General features: G+C 37.5%; 1 protein-coding gene across 4 annotated transcripts in view; it reads right to left on the bottom strand.

Annotated features, from left to right (window-relative positions):
• Positions 1 to 2657: 2657 nt before the first annotated feature.
• The window catches only part of STK17B (serine/threonine kinase 17b), a 42983-nt gene continuing 27617 nt past the window's right edge, over positions 2658 to 18023 (bottom strand). For 3 of the 4 annotated variants that reach the window (XM_025405205.1, XM_025405206.1, XM_025405207.1), the window contains 5 exons: positions 14435 to 14579; positions 12319 to 12445; positions 10016 to 10064; positions 8394 to 8573; positions 2658 to 6805 (listed from right to left, as the gene is read on the bottom strand). In XM_025405205.1, coding sequence (XP_025260990.1) covers positions 6523 to 6805; positions 8394 to 8573; positions 10016 to 10064; positions 12319 to 12445; positions 14435 to 14579 — 784 coding nt within the window. In that variant the 3' untranslated portion in view covers positions 2658 to 6522. The remainder of the gene's footprint in view (positions 6806 to 8393; positions 8574 to 10015; positions 10065 to 12318; positions 12446 to 14434; positions 14580 to 18023) is intronic. The other variant, XM_025405204.1, reaches the window with a different exon arrangement.

Raw genomic sequence — 18023 nt, forward strand, 5'->3', positions numbered from 1 at the left:
TCACTGGGTCCCAGCACTGTGTGTGCCACCCAGTGGTTGCAGGCATGATCCTCAAACCATGGTCCCAGAGGAGCTAAATAATGGGGATAGTCACACATACCCATATAGCCTTAGTCCCCTGCCTGGTGACTGTCCTTTGATCTCCCAGACTTGTGTGACTTGTGTGGCTCCTCGATGGATGAGTCTTGGGAGAGATTATGTAACAGTTGCATTTGAGCAAGGCCCTTTAATGGAGGGAGTGTACTGGACTGAGCTTTATACTCTGCTATTATGAACCAGACTAGAGTATGTATTCTTAGGTGGTGGTTCTAGTTAACTTCCAGACATAAAATCCCCTTTCTATTTAGATGCCATTCTAGTTGTAGGCAGAATAGGTGTCTCAAGAGAACATAAGGGTCAATTGGTGGCCTTCCTGTTAATGGAGTGTATTGAGACTAAAATTTGGTTTTGGAGGACATTTTTCTCCTCACTCCTGAAAGCAGAGATCTCCTGCTTGCAGAGGGGGCAATAACATTTGGTTTCTAGCAGATGTGAAAAAGAGAAGAACTGGAAAACTAGAGGCATTTGGCAAAGGGCATACAGGTCACCCAGGGAGAGGATTCTCATTCCACTAGGTAGCTATGTAAGCCTCGAAATACCAGGCAGTAACTTTGCCTCCATATGCCCTCTAAACAAAGGACAGAGAGTGAAGTCTGACATGTGGCAAGTTGTTCCCATAGCATACCTCCTAGCAGGAGAAAGTTAATTTGTCTCATAGAGGGGCTATCCAGTCTGACTGGGCAGTATTAGCTCCTCATGTGGGAAAGGAAACAGCCCGGATGGAAAGAGAGATGTTCACTGGCAGGGTGTGACCTCCTACCCAACCCCAGGAAGTGCTGTCATTAGGAGTTAAGTAGTCTTTGAGATGTGGATTATGAAGTCCTCCTGTCTGTAGAAAGTCACAAAAACAGCAATCCTTTGACCTGCATTCCTGGTTGCTAAGGTGCTTGCTAAACTTGCCTAATTGAATTACTTCCCCAGGATGTAAAAACCCCTGCAGCAGTGCATACAGAGAGAGCATAAGAGACACAGTGACTGTGGAAAGGAAAGGAGAAAACTAAGGTTTACATAGGAAAGCTTGGTGATCCTATGGCCAACACCTGGTTGGGCAATCGGAGGCTGGGGTCAGTCCAGGAGTAACCATGGTCAGAAATTCTCAGTTGCTCCAGGACCTCTTCCAGCCCCGTGCAACAGCAAAGTTCTCTGTGACAGAAAACTGGTTTGGACAGAGCCAACATTCCCAGCACCCTGAGGGCACTGGGGATGGACAAGTCCTCCCCTGCAAGCCTGACATTTGAGTCTTTAAGACCAGCAGCTAGCCCTTGTGGCTCATTAATCAGCAGACAGATGCCTCGTTTTTTAATAGTTCTTTGAGAGAATAAAAACTGAGGATGAGAAGCCTCGGAAGTGAAAGTAGAGAGTCTGCTACCTTACCCTTCTGATGAATCCACTTTCAAAGCCTGGGTGAGCCCCCAAAAAGAAGCAGCCTCATTATCTGGGGTAAATACCAAGGTTCTTGGTCTCACGGCCAAGGAAATTGAGGTTGCAGACAAACCCACACAGAAACTGGAGCAAGAGTTTAATCGGCAAAAGGAAAGAACAGCTGTCAGAGAGGGGTCCCCAGCGGGTTTCCAGTAAAAATGTCATGGTTTTTATACATGGGCTAGTGAGGAAGGGGGCATCTTATCTTCCTAGGGCCTGAAGCTTTCGTTGGGACCAGGTGTGCTATCTGCATAGAGCAGAGTTTCTATCAGCCTTTACCCAATTCCTTGATCACTTAGGCAGACTCTTAATCTGTTACTGTGTGCTGCTTTGTGTCACTTATTTGGGAGGGAGTTTCCTGTGTTCCCAGACGTTTTCTTGCAGCTGCAGACATCCCCCACCAACATCCACTTCTGGCTTCCCTATCTTAGTGTGGCTAAAGGAAAGGAGTGCGCTTATTAAGGCCCACTGTTTTTACTGGGGCCCACTGTATGAGTGCGAAGTTTGGTGTTACCCAGGAGACTCGCCCCCTCCTTCTGTGCCTGAGTTGCTTATCTGTGTTTTACAGCCTGATCTTCTTACCTGTCCATGTGCAGCCTGAGTTTTTCCCAAGGTTGTTTTATTTTTTGCCTATTGCTGTGTGACTTTTCAGGCAGGCTGCTTCTGTAGTCTGAATTTTTCCAATCATTTTTCCTTTCCTTCTCCCTCAAAAACACATTAGGTAAGTTCATTCAGGCATGAATTACAGTGCTATTGCCTGTTAGTTCAATGTTAATGAACCAACAATATATATTAAATGAAGTACGATTAAATAGAAATACACAAAATTATGTATTGATCAATTGTTTAAAATGCTATGAACAGAGCCTTGCAGGAACCTAACTCTGTATTTCCCCAAGGAGCAATGATTAGTAACTAAAGTGTGGGAACTTTATAGAACATAACTACCATGCATAATGAGAACTGACTGTTCCTTAGTCTACAACCAGATTATAAATATCTTGAAGAATCCCTCATTCATGTTTTGTGTAACATGTAGTGCACTGTAGTGCAACATGTAGTACAGTTAAATTCATTCATTGACATTTTCTAAAAATTACTCCTTGATGCCAGCGAATAATTGTTTTCAGATTTACATGCCTTTACAGATATGTTTATTAGACACAAAGAGGGTTCATAGATGACCTATGTCAAAGGATAGAACATCCAGACATACTTTCAAGAACAATAGATTTAGAAATGCTTTGAAATAAATGACAACCACAGATATAGAAAAGTGCTTTTTAATTTTTAGCCAGAATGATCAAGTTGATGTAGTTTTCTTACTGGAATACTCATAATAATGTCTGTCTATATGCCTCAAGCAATATTATTATTTAATAAACCATGGCAGGGAAGTTGTAATTTATGTAAAATTTACAATTATTCTTTAAACTACTTTTATAAAATTATAAACTGATAATAATCCCCACAAACTGAAGTCAAATAATTTTACTACTACTTGAAATTAAAGTACAGTTGTTTATACAATAAGGACAAGATATCAAATTGAAAATTCAAAAATAAACAGAAGAAATGTAAACAGTTATAAAATATCAATATTTATAAATGTTGCTTAGAGGAAGGCTATTCAAAGCATGGCCCATTGACTATTTGTGAGCTGTCCAGAATGAAAGAGGCTTGTGCCAGAATGAAAATCAATTACATCACTAATCATACTGGCTCAGTTGACTTTTTAAAAATAACAAGACGTCTTTAATAAAGGAAGCAATGTGTTGATTTATATTCTGGCACAAGTACCTTATCTCATTACTGACTAGAGCAGGGGTCCCCAACCCCAGGCCATGATTGGCCTGCACAGAAAGTGGGGGGCGGGGGGGCGGTGCCAAGCATTACCGCCTGAGCTCAGCTTCCTGTTAGATTAGCCATGGCATTAGATTCTCAAAGGAGCTCGAATCATATTGTGAACCGCACATGCAAGGGATCTAGGTTGCATGCTCCTTACAAGAATCTAATGATAAATGTAATGCACTTTAATCATCTTGAAACCATCCCCCTATCCCCCCAGTCCTGTGGAAAAACTGTCTTCCACAAAACCTGTCCCTAGTGCCAAAAAGGTTGGGGATCGCTGGACTAGAGAACAGTTAACGGCTTACTTCCTTTAAAGTGCCATTACAATTTCACTGCTCAGAGCTAGGTTTTTTATTGTAGGGAAAATAATTAAAATGACAATTGTAATTGCCATGTATATATCATCTATTTAAAAATCCTATCTATTTAGGGATCCTACCCAAAAAGCAAATTAAACTTTAAAATATCACAATATAACACTTATCTTTGCATGTGTTCAAGTGTTACTGACATCTGTCCACTCATAGGGGCTCTCTAGATTCCTTCTTCAGAGAAATACATTATGCTTTTCAATTTTGGGAGAAAAAGAGTAAGAACTGAATCATTTGCTAAAAAGCTCTTAAATGATTGGTTTATTTTCATATTTCAATCAATAAAATTATTTAAATTCACACCTTTGTAAAAAGACTGGATTTTTATATCTTTGTGCAACCACTAGTTGCTTTTCTACTACAAAACTTAATGTTAGGAAAAAAGGCATGGAAATTTACAACTCTGTATTCTACTAATTAAAGGTAGATGTAAACTATTTTAAGATTTTCAGAGAAAGAGAAAGTTGGTATAAAGTGTCTTTTTACAAATGAGCTTATAATTTAAAATTCAAATATTTCTTGATTTTTGGGGGGATGGCATAATTCCTCTAAAAATTAAAAATACAATATGGTCTTCAGAAACATAATCATTTCCTCATTATCCAATGACTTACTAAGCTTTACTTGCATTATCTTAATACCAAAGGCAAGTAAATGGACAATCAACAATTTAGAAACAACTCATCAGTTTTAGATATACAAGGGCTCAATTTAGATTATACGATGTCTGGTTTGTTGGACCAACAAACTACTTAAAGAATTTAAATGTCATAAGAAGAGAATATAAAGTCATATAAAGAATATAAATGTCATAATTTATATGTCATAAGAAGAGAGCTCCTGGGCGGGCGTGCTGGCTCACGCCTGTAATCCCAGCACATTGGGAGGCTGAGGCGGGTGGATCACTTGAAGTCAGGAGTTTGTAACCAGCCTGGACAACATGGTGAAACCCCATCTCTACTAAAAATACAAAAATTAGCTGGGCATGGTGGCATGTGCCTGTAATCCCAGCTACTCAGGAGGCTGAGACAGGAGAATTGCTCAAACCTGGGAGGTGGAGGTTGCCGTGAGCTGAGATCATGCCATTGCACTCCAACCTGAGCGACAGAGCGAAACTCCGTCTCAAAAACAACAACAACAACAACAAACAAAACTCCTTTGGCACCTGAGTTGAGCACATATACCACAGCAAGGAATCTTGAAAACTGTCTAAAGAATGTATTGTATCTATCTATAGATATATACATACACCTATACATACACACATGTGCACACATATACAAGTAGAAAAAACTTTTCCTTAACAAATGCCAAAGATGTTAAAGAAATTCACCATGTGGTCAAATAAAGTGACCTGACAGTTATTCAAAACGGTTTTAAGTTATTATTAAAGAATTTGGAAACTTACCAAAATTTTGAGAAGTTAAAGGTCTAAAGGGGGAACACCACGTTGTTGTTACTGTTTGTCAAAATATTTCTTTTGATACAGCAACACGGTCATGAGATCACAGTTAACATGATAACAGACCAATATAACAGTCATCAGGTGAAAATTCATAAAAGATTACCCAAAAAGGACTAAGTGTCCCCATCATTAGGGCTGGATATAGTCTCTAGCCATAAGCAAACATTTTGCTCTTCCTAGTCTCTTTCTTGCATTTGTCCCAGCAAAAGACCACAATGAGGGGCCACTCTGCAGATGGCTTTAAGCTGAGCCTCCTCACTCACTAGGAATTTCACACAAGAACTTCAGACGAGCCTAACGTCATGTTTTATGATCACATCAGTCTTGCTACTGCTGACTCCGGCACTGTGTTAATAGACCTACCGGTGCTGTAATTTTTTAAGCACACTTTTAGAACTCTGAATGACTGACTTGTATTCTAAGATACAGAAGACATCTAAAATTCAGTAAGCTGTCTGAGTGTGTCAACATTTTCTTCTATATTCAATTAATAAATATGTTTGCCTAAAAATAGAGAATATTTAACTTTACCTAAGTATCTTCTACCTAGAAATTCTGGAGGTTTAAAAAACTCTACACTTGCATCCAAATATCTCCATCCAGACCTTATCAGATCTCAAGTAGGTTGGGAGGAGGAAAAAGACATTTGCGTTAAAATGAAGCCATGCTACTCTTTTCTCTGCTCCAACTTGTAAAGAATATCCCTGATCAGGTTTCTAACTCCCTCTTTGCTCTGGTTAAAGGATCTCTCTCATATAACAGACCATAGAGAATGAAAATCTTATGCAGTTTCAAAATATTTGTAATTGAAAAACATTTTCAATTGTAAAATGTCTCTTGAGCATCTATAAAGTAGAAATTACTTTGGCTTAAACTTCATAATGCTTTCCAATACAAATTATGTTGATAAGGCATGGTATAAGAGTCACCTTAGAGAGAGAACCCCTTAAAGTCCAATGTCTTGCGTTCAGTTTATACCAACCATAATAAAACTCAAGCCACTTTTTTTGTTGATATGCAAAACATTGTGATAAGTTCATTTGAACTTATTTCATTAACATGTAAACTCACATACATGTACAATTTTGCTTTTTGTCATCTATTTAAATATTTTCTTATCTGCAGAGCTATCTCAGGATATGAAACCATAACATGCTAGCAACTAGTAATTTAACATTAAAACACTCCCTAAATTATTCAATGCAAAAGTGCATTTACAATATAAACATGTCATATATGAAGCTACAAACCATAATCTCACTGGAGTGGATATAAAATTTCAAATTCAGTCCAAATGAGTCAAAGAAAAAAGTGCTAACACAGCAAATCTGAAACAAGTTCATGGGGATTGGGTAATGAGTCATCGAAACGAAATCTTTTGGAAACCATGCTGCTATCCTCTGGGATATTCTCTTTGTCTTCTCTATCACCACAGGTTCCATTACAGGAGGATTTAGAAGTCTTGTCTTCAGAGGACCTTATAGAATGATCCTGAATTTGAGAGGAACTGGAAGTTTCTTCAGGGTGAAACAAGTTTTCAAAGTCCCACTGCTGTAGCCAAGAATGAGAAAGGCATATCTCTGCTGTTGGTCTTTTCCTTTGAAAGAAAGCAGAAAGGGAAAATTGAGAATTAAAAATCAAGTTGAAAATGTCTTCAGTTGGATAGAATATAGACATATTTTTTAATTATTGTGAAAATAAAACATACTCATAATATAAAATCCAAATAGTACAGAAGAGAATAATAATGATAATAGCAGCTAACTTTTACTGAATGCTTAGTTATATGCCAGGGACTATTCTATATGCTTCAAATACTCATTCAACAATCACAAGAAACTAACGAAATGGGTACTATTATTCCCCTCATTTAACAAATATGCAAAGTAGGGTACCAGGAGGCTTGAAATTTACCCCAAATCTCCTAACCTGTAAATGGTTAAGTGGAACTTTGACTCTAGCGTCTGTGCTTTTAAGCATTACACCATATTATCTCTCATGAAGGTAAAAAGTAAAATTATTTTGTTTTTTCATTCCCCCATCCCACCTCCAGATATTTTTTCTACATATATGTCCATATACATACACACAAACATATATGCACACATACATACACACACACACAGACGGCTTCACATACTCCGTTTCTGCAATTGGCTTTCTTCACTCGCTCAATAATGCATTTCAAGCATTTTTTCACATCAGTACAGAGTTAACATATTTATTAACAGCTGTATTATTTAGTACTTTTCCATATGGATACACCATAATTTATTTAACCAGATGCCCATTGAAGCTTCCAGCATTTTGCTATCATAAATATGCTGCAATGAATATTGAGAAAATGTTTTTTGGGAGCTTCTCTAATTATTTTCATAGGATGAGTTACTAGTAAAGTTACTGGGTCTTTATATTTTGAAAGATGGTGTTTAACTGCTCTCCAAATAATTTTTTTTTTTTTTTTTTTTTTGCAATGGAGTCTCACTCTGTCACCCAGGCTGGAGTGCAGTGGTGCGATCTCAGCTCACTGCAACACCTGCCTTCCAGATTCAAGCAATTCTCCTGCCTCAGCCTCCTGAGTAGCTGGAACTATAGGCGCACGCCACCATGCCCAGCTAACATTTTGTATTTTTAGTAGAGATGGGGTTTCACCATATTGGCCAGGCTGGTCTCGAACTCCTGACCTCATAATCTGGCCACTGTGGCCTCCCAAAGTGCTGGGAATAGAGGCATGAGCCACCATGCCCAGCTGACTCGCTTCTTTTGTAAGGCTGTCAAAGGGCATCCAATCCTTCAAGATTTCACAATCAGTAAATGATACTTGTTATGTAAGTAAAATTATTTATAAATCATTTACAATAAAGTCTTATAACCAGCCATGTGTACCGTAAATTTCTATGTCTGATTATTTTAGGTAATTTCAGAGATTAGTAGTGGGTTGTGAGAGAAATAACTCAAATCTTTTCTTCACTTCAAAATCCCCTGTTGTATATTTTGTATCTGAAGTTATGTATTTGTTAATGATTGCTCATACCACCTCTCTCTTCATTTTACCTAGAACTTGAGCATACTTCTAATAATTTTATACTATTTTAGAATATACTTTTCTTGATAGGCATATATTATTTATTTTGTAATAGTATTTAAACAAATCTGTAATCATATTTAAACAAATTATTACTTACTCTGGATTTTTTACTAAAAGGCTCTTAATAAAATCTGTGGCCAGCTGTGAAACTGATGAAAAAGTTTCTTCTGAATAATCAACATTAACTTGAGAAATATTGAGGTATGTTTCTTGATTATCTTCTCCCACAAACGGTGATGTGTGAGTTAACAACATATATGCTATTATACCAATATTCCTGAAAAACAAGGGAGGGGAACTTAAAATGTATATTAATTTTTAAACATTTATATAAAGTATAATCGACATTCAACATACTCCTCTCCTCAAAACTGGTACGGTTAAACTACAGACTTACATTGCTTTTCAAAGTTCCTATATTATTAAAACTAAAATAATGATCTCAAAGTGTGCCTCACAGAAAGAGAATACAAGGGAATGCACGTGTTATATAAATACAATGTATTCAATAAATAATATTATTGCTACCATCTATCCTTCACATAGATACCTGCTGTGGAATACACAAAGCTGCTGCAGCATTTCCTAAATGGTTTCCAATGGCAAAGTAATGACTTGTGAGATGTAAAGAGAGGTTCTGCGCAAATAGAGGCTGCAAGTTTGGCGAAGCACAAAGCTGGGCAGGCAAATTTTTTCACTGTAAACATTTTAAAATCTGTAAATATGTTAATGGCAAGTCTGGTGCCCAGGAGCCAGAAAAAGACAATATAGTACATGTTTCACCAACTTATTTAGCCATATCATCTTTTTTCCTGGGCAAACGCATGAGCAGTTCCACAGAACACAGAAAAGGTCTAAACCTTCCACCTGGTCTGTGGAGTCAGTCCCCTTTGCGGTCTCAACTGAAGCTCCAGTATCAGTTCTGGTTCTATTCCCTATCATATTCTCTCTTTGCTAGCCACAAAAACTCACAATTTCCCAGAGACGTACTCTCATAAAAGTACATTTTTGGGTGGGCCTGACCTCATTATTCTGCTTAACAAATACCTTCTTCTAGCTTTTTTTTTTTTTGGTCACCCAGGCTGGAGTACAATAGCATGATCTCGGCTCACTGCAACCTCTGCCTCCCCAGTTCAATTGATTCTCCTGCCTCAGCCTCCTGAGTAGCTGGGATTACAGATACGCGCCACCACATCTGGCTGATTTTCATATTTTTAGTAGAGATGGGGCTTTGCTATGTTGGCCGGACTGGTCTCGAACTCCTGACCTGATGATCTGCCTGCCTTGGCCTCCCAAAGTGCTGGGATTACAGGTGTTAAACCACCACTCCTGGCCAACTCTTTTAGACGTAGATCAGATGTCTCCCTTCATGAGGTGGAGCCCAGCAATAGACTGTCTGCTGCTGCTTCTATGCTTATTAAGCATTTCACCTTTATCCTAAAACACGTAGCACTGTACTGCAGTTATTTTGTTCTTTTACTCAACTGAGTTTTCATCACAGAGAGAGATTTTCCTATTTATTTCCATACTTTTGGCTCAGAACTTAAGTATTATTTAAAAAGAATGGATACGTAAATATTTTCCTGTAGCATAATAATGATATTCAAATAAAATCTTTTGAAGAAAGCCTTATTATTTACTCTTGGAGTCAAAGAATCTCAGAATATACATTTCCCAACTTTCCATACAGAAGTATTTAGGTAACTAACAAAATCTTACCACATATCTGTTGCTGTGGTAATGGGATCATAGTTCAGGATTTCTGGAGCTGAAAGAGAAGATAAAATTTAAATTCAATACTGACAAATTTTAAAACAAGAAAATCACTTTATATTACATTATAACTGGGACCAGGCATGATGGCTCATGCCTGTAATCTCAGCACTTTGAGAGGACAAGGCAGGTGGATCACCTGAGGTCACAGTCAAGACCAGCCTGGCTAACATGGTGAAACCTTGCTTCTACTCAAAATACAAAAATTAACCAGGTGTGATGGCACATGCCTGTAATCCCAGCTATTCAGGAGGCTGAGGCAGGAGAATCCCTTGAACCAGGAAGGCACAGGTTGCAGTAAGCTGAGATCCCACCACTGCACTCTAGCCTGGGCAACAGAGTGAGACTCCATCTCGGGGGGAAAAAAAAAAATTATAACTGGATTTAATTTTGGAAAGTCTAGTGACATAAGATGATAGAAATTTAGCACAGTATTAATTATCTTGTGATTGGACATTTAAACATCCCTAATATTGAGTAAATTATATGATCAGATGGTTCAAAAACACGGATACTATTCTTGGAGTATCTAGTGGCTAGGTAGTTAAAACTCATTAAGTTTAATCTCAGAAAAAACAATTATAAAAAAGTAAAATGTTAGAAGCTAGAATTTTAAAAAAAAATTTAGTTTTATTACTTTGGAATTAATTTGCATTATTTTATTAGACTAATTTAGGTTTTTCTTTTGGGGTAATAGAATCATGTGCATCTGCAATGACATTATGAGCAAAGTTTGTTGCTCAGAAATGCTAGATTTTTTTTTTTCTTTTTTTGAGACGGAGTTTCGCTCTTATTGCCCAGGCTAGAGTACAAATGGCATGATCTCAGCTCACTGCAACCTCCGCCTCTTGGATTCAAGCGATTCTCCTGCCTCAGCTCCCCAAGTAGGTGGGACTACAGACATGCGCCACCATGCCTGGCTAATTTTGTATTTTTAGTAGAGACAGGGTTTCAACATGCTGGTCAGGCTGGTCTCGAACTCCTGACTTCAAGTGATCCACTCACCTTGGCCTCCCAAAGTGCTGGGATTATAGGTGTGAGCCACCGTACCTGGCCAGAAATGCTAGATTTTCAAGTGGATTAAACATTCCTCTTAAATTATCAAGGACCTAATTTCCAAAGTGATTAATTTTCTGCTGTCTTCACTTGCCAAAAAAAGTGCAAAATAAATTCTCTATGATTTCTAAACATTACCATATTATTTCAAATTAGTAGAGTTCAAACTAGGATTTATGAGTGAAAAATAAGTTTGTTTCATAATACGGTTTCATAATTTCTCCAAAGAGAAACTGTTTCCTAAAGCCTAACATTTTTATTAATAAAGTCTTTAAATCATATACAGTCAGCTTCTGTTAAACCACCTACAACATTTTCACATATGTCTGTGAGCTGTGTTACCAATAATTACATTCATTTATTCTAGGACCCCAGTTAGCATTCAAAAGTTAGTAATTTTCTCTGTTTTTTATTTTTGGAAAAGACAGCTGCCTAGCTGAGTCACATCTGTTCTGTTTAACTGTATCTTTTCAATGTCCACAGGGGGACGTCAGTATGAACAACAAACAAAAAAAGGTAAAAAGATTGTAAGTTAAAATACTTCAAATTTATATGCTGCTTCATACAACTTAAAAACCTTTCATATGCATAATCTAATTTGTTGATTTCATACAATATACCAAGATTACCTAATCAAAGGTTCTTTTTGGCACTCTTCTTCAAAACCCTACTTTCACAATCCTATGCAAAACCTTATATTTTAAAGCAGCAGCAATAAAAATGGGGAGGCCAGCTAACAATTCCTGTAAGTTTAAACTGAAGATATCTGTATTGCGAACAGCTCTGGAATTGGGACCAGAGAGAAATAGAAGTGAGATCTAGCCAACAGCCAGGCATCAAAGACAATCATGGGCCACTTGACTGTTGCATTTTTTCTTTTTCCATTTTTCTCTTTTTCCCTAACTTCCCTCTTACTCGTTTCTTTTTTCCTTATGTACAAAGCCTTTATACACAAATGTTCAACTTGTACACTTACATATTCAGTGTCCCCTGAATTGCTGTACATGTTTCATACTTTTATTCAATACATTTCATTTAAATGTGTCGTAACCAAGTTTTAATGTATCAAAATACTTGAACCAATTAAATCCTATTAACTGAATCGAATTACATGCTCTAAAATATAGTTCTACAGAGGTATCATTTACTTAATAAATTTCAAAATGGCATAGAAAATAAAAGGAAATTCTTACCTAAATATTCTGGTGTTCCCATGATTTCCCGAAGTTCACACGCATTCCCTATTTTTCGAGACATTCCAAAATCTACTATTTTAATGTCGCCGAGAGGGTATATGCTGCTCAGTAATATATTCTGTGGCTAAATAAAGTACAACAAAAACATAAGTAATATACAATAAAAGCATACTAGTCTCAGATGGGAGGTATATTAAGTGGAATCATCACTTGAGTCATGAGTCAATATAATTTGAGTATATTGAGTCATGCATCAAACATTTACTGACTTACTACTTCGGAGGAGCTATTATTCAATGATGCATAAAGCCAAAACCACACCCAAAAAGGATTCTAGGTTTGAAGAAAAAAGAAGTTACATGGAAAGATTAAGATATAGAATACTCAGTAATAAAAAGACTACCTCATTCTGTCAATAAGAAATTCCAAGAAGGCTTTGCAGTACAGATGATGCTTAAGCTGAGAAAGAGTATGCTGGTTAGAAAGGTGCTCTGGGTAGCTGGGTGCAGTTAAACATGTGAGGTGCATGGTTATTACACCCATTTTACAGTAGAAACAAGTACAATTAGGTTAACAAACTTGAATATGAGTTAGAATCTTCATTCTTAGCCAATACCATCCTGTATTGTAGCTTCATGCAGAATACTTGGGGCCAGAACGCAAACAAATAAATACATTCTAAAGAATTGAAAAAAAAAAAAAAAGAACAGAAAGGTGCTCTAGGGAGCAGCACTAAAGAAGGCATGAAGGAATGAGCATGTAAACATTTCCAGAAACGAAAAATGGTTCAGTACAATGTGATGATTCTGGATGAGCTGGGTCTGACTGTTCCCTGGCTTTAGCTTAGACAGTAAGAGGCATAGTACACCTCACCCACTGCCTCCTAGAACCACGTGACTTTGCTTTACTACTATCGCAGGCCCACGGCCTATTACAAAGTTCCCTGCTGCTGTCATAACCCGTACCTTTGCCAAGGTGCTGCTCCCAAAATCTGTGCAAAGAATTATAACAGTCACTTAACTTTGGGACAATCTCATGCTTATTATTAAAGCACAGGGCCTATTACAGGAGAAAAGGTAAAGGTACAGGAGAAAAGGTAAAGGTGTTGTTGTCAATCACAGGTTTATATGCCATCCCGGACTTCAAGGGCTATGCGATGCTATGTAATGTACTTGGGTTGATGTTAGCAGGAAAATGACCCAACAGGAAGCTGGTGGGAGCATGATTATCTTGGCTTCTTTTCCAATATTTTATCAGTTGGGGAAATAGCAGGGATACTAGATGGTAAATACTGTCCCCTTGGCTCCATAGTGGGGCCCAAAACAGAACTACAGGGTTTTATCTTTTGAAGAAGCGGTAAGAGGATTTGGAAATTAAGAGAGAGGCCTGGGCTGTAGGTAGAGATTTTTGAATTATTATTATTATTAAAGTGGTAGTAGAAGCCAAAGGATCATGCAAGGAGACCACATAAAAATAGAAGAATCTAATGCTTAAGAAATGAGAGACAGACTGATTCAGATCTTAAGGTCCTTGTGTGGCTATGGAGGAAGGATAAGGAGAAAGGATAACAACATGAGAGATGGAGAAGGAGAAAAGGATAACATGAGAGATGGAGATCAGAGACTAGAGGTTCAGGGCTTGGGTAAACAGCCTGAATGATCTGGAAGGAGCCAAAAGACTGAAAATCTCAAGACAAAAATGAATGAAAGTAATAGCAGCAAATGAATAAGGATTAGCAGGATTTATTTTCAGGGATGGAGATTACATAATTGAGCAATTCAGAGATAGACGGCATTTTAAAATAAGAAGGTCCAGGATGTGGTTGCAAGAGTGGGATGGAATGGAATAATTCCATCTAATGTAGGATTAGAACACAGGAATGATGCATTTTAAGAGCCCAGTAAATTGAGCTGCTCACACATGCAGTCTTCTCCTTTCTGCCAATATAAAATTAAGGCCATGTAGCACACAGGTAAGCAAAGAGCACACCAGTGCAGTCTCGACAACCAGGAACCAACCATTGTTTCCTGTTAATACCAGTTTGCAATTGTGCATACTAAGAGCAGAAGAACAACACAGATGTTGCATTACTTTAAATCACATGTTACGTTACCTTTAAATCGAGGTGTACAATGTTATTCTGATGTAGATAACAAACTCCTTCAAGTATTTGTTTAACGAGTCTGATAACATCATTTTCAGAAACCATTTCAGCCAACTCAGGTAAACACAGGTTGAAAATTTCTCCACCTGCAGCACTGAAATAAAATTCAAAGAACAGAGACTTGAAAATTCATTCACCTGAACACTTTTAAATATTTTGTACCTGTTAAGTAAAAGACATACAACTATATAAATGTTAATACACTACACTTAAAGACAGGGCAGAGAAGTGAGAGATCTTTAAGAAAAAAATAAGTGACGATGGCTGGACGCAGTGGCTCATGCCTGTAATCCCAGCACTTTGGAAGACTGAGACAGGCGGATCACTGAAGGTTGGAAGTTCGAGACCAGCATGGCCAACATGGTGAAATATCTCTACTAAAAGCACAAAAATTAGCCAGGCGTGGTGGCAGGTGCCTGTAATCTTAGCTACTTGGGAAGCTGAGGCAGGAAAATCACTTGAACCTGGGAGGCAAAGGTTGCAGTGAGCCGAGATGGCACCACTGCACTCCAGCCTGAGCTACAGAGCAATACTCTGTCTCAAAACAGAAAAGAAAAGAAAAGAAAAGAAGCGATGTGACTTCTTTTTCAAATTCTGGGTACTAATACTTGAATATTAATAAATAAAACTGAATTGCTTTATGACCCAATAATGTTGCAGCCTGCCTTCACTGCAATAAAGATAAAAAAAAAAAGTAGCTCTTTATGCTCTTCTCATATATATACATCTATATGTATTCATACATATATATGTTTTCATATACATGAATTCTTAGATACAGATCATCTATTTTGAGCCTCATGACAAACATGTGAGGTGCATGGTTATTACACCCATTTTACAGTAGAAACAAGTATAATTAGGTTAACAAATGTGAATATGAGTAAGAATCTTCATTCTTAGCCAATACCATCCTGTATTGTAGCTTCATGCAGAATACTTGGGGCCAGAACGCAAATAAATAAATAAATAAATAAATTCTAAAGAACTGAAATTTAAAGAATACTGAAAAAGGCACAGTGAAAAATTCCTAGGTTTGGAATGAATTATCGAAACATAAATCCTAACTCTTCTATTTACCTGCAATAAATATAACTTAGGGTCAGTTACTTATGGTCATCCATAAAGCAGAAATATCAATAAAATCAACAGTTTTTTGGGAGGGAGGATTAAATCTAAATAAGATAAAATTGGTCAGTCAGATCATGCAAAAACATTTATACAGTTATTCGTCAAATTTGTAAGGTATATTTGGGAATACGCAAGTATATTCTATTTGAAAAATAGGAACTCACTCTAGAAAATACTATTACTATATTTTTACTTCTTTGGTTCACTGCTACAACCACATCAAGAACAGTATCTAGCATGCACTGCAGTAGGTGGTCAGTAATGTTTGTTGAATGAATGAATGATGGAATGGGTGGTGATTCTTTAGAGGGGTTGAAACTGGGGATTCAGAGGTCTCAGTGACTGCCAAGAGGAAGAAATATGTCATAAGTGTTGGGAACCATAAGAAGAAAAAATAATGGTGGGCTCAAATTTGAGTCCCAAGTTGAAAGTCACAAGGACTGACGTTCACACTGCAGATATAATTTGCAATTGAGCAATCTAAACACAGTAAGCCAGTTAGAAGCCACAAAGATTTGCTGCTTTACACTTTCTGACTTTGCAGAAAAAAAACTGTAGGACAGCTTATAGGGAATACACATGAAAGCTCCAATCACATATATGTCACTTTAACCCCATTACAGCCACCAAAACGCATTGTAAATTCATGAGATATATATACATATATATATATATATATATATATATTTTTTTATTTATATTTTGTTTTTTCGAGACAGAGTCTCACTCTGTTGCCAAGCTGGAGTGCAGTGGCGCCATCTCGGCTCACTGCAACCTCCGCCTCCTGGGTTCAGGAGATTCTCCTGCCTCAGCCTCCCGAGTAGCTGGGACTACGGGCACATGCCACCATGCCCAGCTAATTTTTGTATTTTTAGTAGAGAGGGGGTTTCACCATGTTGGCCAGGATGGTCTCGATCTCTTGACCTCATGATCTGCCCATCTTGGCCTCCCAAAGTGTTGGGATTACAGGAGTGAGCCATCGTGCCTGGCCGAGACATTAATTTTAATATCTGCCTCAACATATCATGATAAAGATAATCTGAGTAATGAAAAGTGTAGTTTGCTGTTAAATTTACAGTAGTGAACTCCAAAATAAGGTATAGAAAGACAATTTTGGGAATTCACATTTTTTTAATCTAAAAAAAGAAATAATCTTCGAGAATAATTAATATACAGACTGCCTAGAGGCCCTTGGTCTGCATGTCAGAGTGGGAACCCAGGCACAGACTGGCAGTGACATCATCACTCCTTCCCTCTCCGGTTATATTGTTTAGTTTCAATGATACAAATCCTCTCAAAATAGAAAGTGGTCTAAATACATTCCTGCAAAGACACTCAAAATAGTATTACAAATAATATTATATTAGGTAATAGTACTAATGCAATCATAAGCAAAGAAGAAAATGAAGAAAGAACCCTTTAGATTCTCTTAGAATATATTTTTTGTTATGTACTTTATAAGATATAAATACTAATAATCTAGTCCTATCTTATAAAAATCAGACCAAATAACTTGAAATGATTAGAAAACAGTATAAAATATGAATTTACATATCTACACCCCCTAAATATATAAAAAATAGATGTGTATTCTTCATATGTACTGCAACATAAATTGTTTAGGTAAGAAATTTAATCTTGAATACTTTATGATTATTTACCAACCTTTTATATTACAAATTCACTAAAGTTACTTCAATAACCAGAACACTCCTCCAATTCTAAACTTAAAAACAAAATATAAGAAAGTAAAGTGAAAGTAAGGAAAGCGATCCCTAGTGCCTAGGAATAGACAGGATAGTACGGAGCATACAGGAGTGCCTACTGAAATCAAGACTGCCCGGGTTTCATTCTAGCTCTGTCACTAACCAGGCTAGGTGAACTGGGACAAAATGTGCCTCTGTTTGTGTACTGTAATGTGAATAATATAATAGCTCCTACTTCGTGGTCTAAGAATTAAATTAGCTAATGCACATAAAGTATTGAGCACAAAAGATGCTAGAAGAATCAAAGCAGATCACTTCAATAAATACTTATCACAGTGTCTGACACATGGTAAAATTCAATAGACAGCAGTTTTTTTCTTTTCTGTTTTTTTTTAGACTGAGTCTTGCTCTGTTGCCCAGGCTGAGTGCAGTAGCACAATCTTGACTCACCACAACCTCCGCCTCCTGGGTTCAAGAGATTCTCCTGTCTCAGCCTCCCAAGTGGCTAGGACTCCAGGTGCATGGTACCACACTCGGCTAATTTTTTGTATTTTTAGTACAGACGGGGTTTCACCGTGTTAGCCAGGATGGTCTCGATCTACTGACTTCGTGATCCACCCACCTCGGCCTCCCAAAGTGCTGGGATTACAGGCGTGAGCCACCGCGCCCAGCCAATATCAGCTACTATTATAATGAACCAA

This window comes from Theropithecus gelada, chromosome 12, assembly GCF_003255815.1.
Source record: "Theropithecus gelada isolate Dixy chromosome 12, Tgel_1.0, whole genome shotgun sequence".
Lineage (NCBI taxonomy): Eukaryota > Metazoa > Chordata > Mammalia > Primates > Cercopithecidae > Theropithecus > Theropithecus gelada.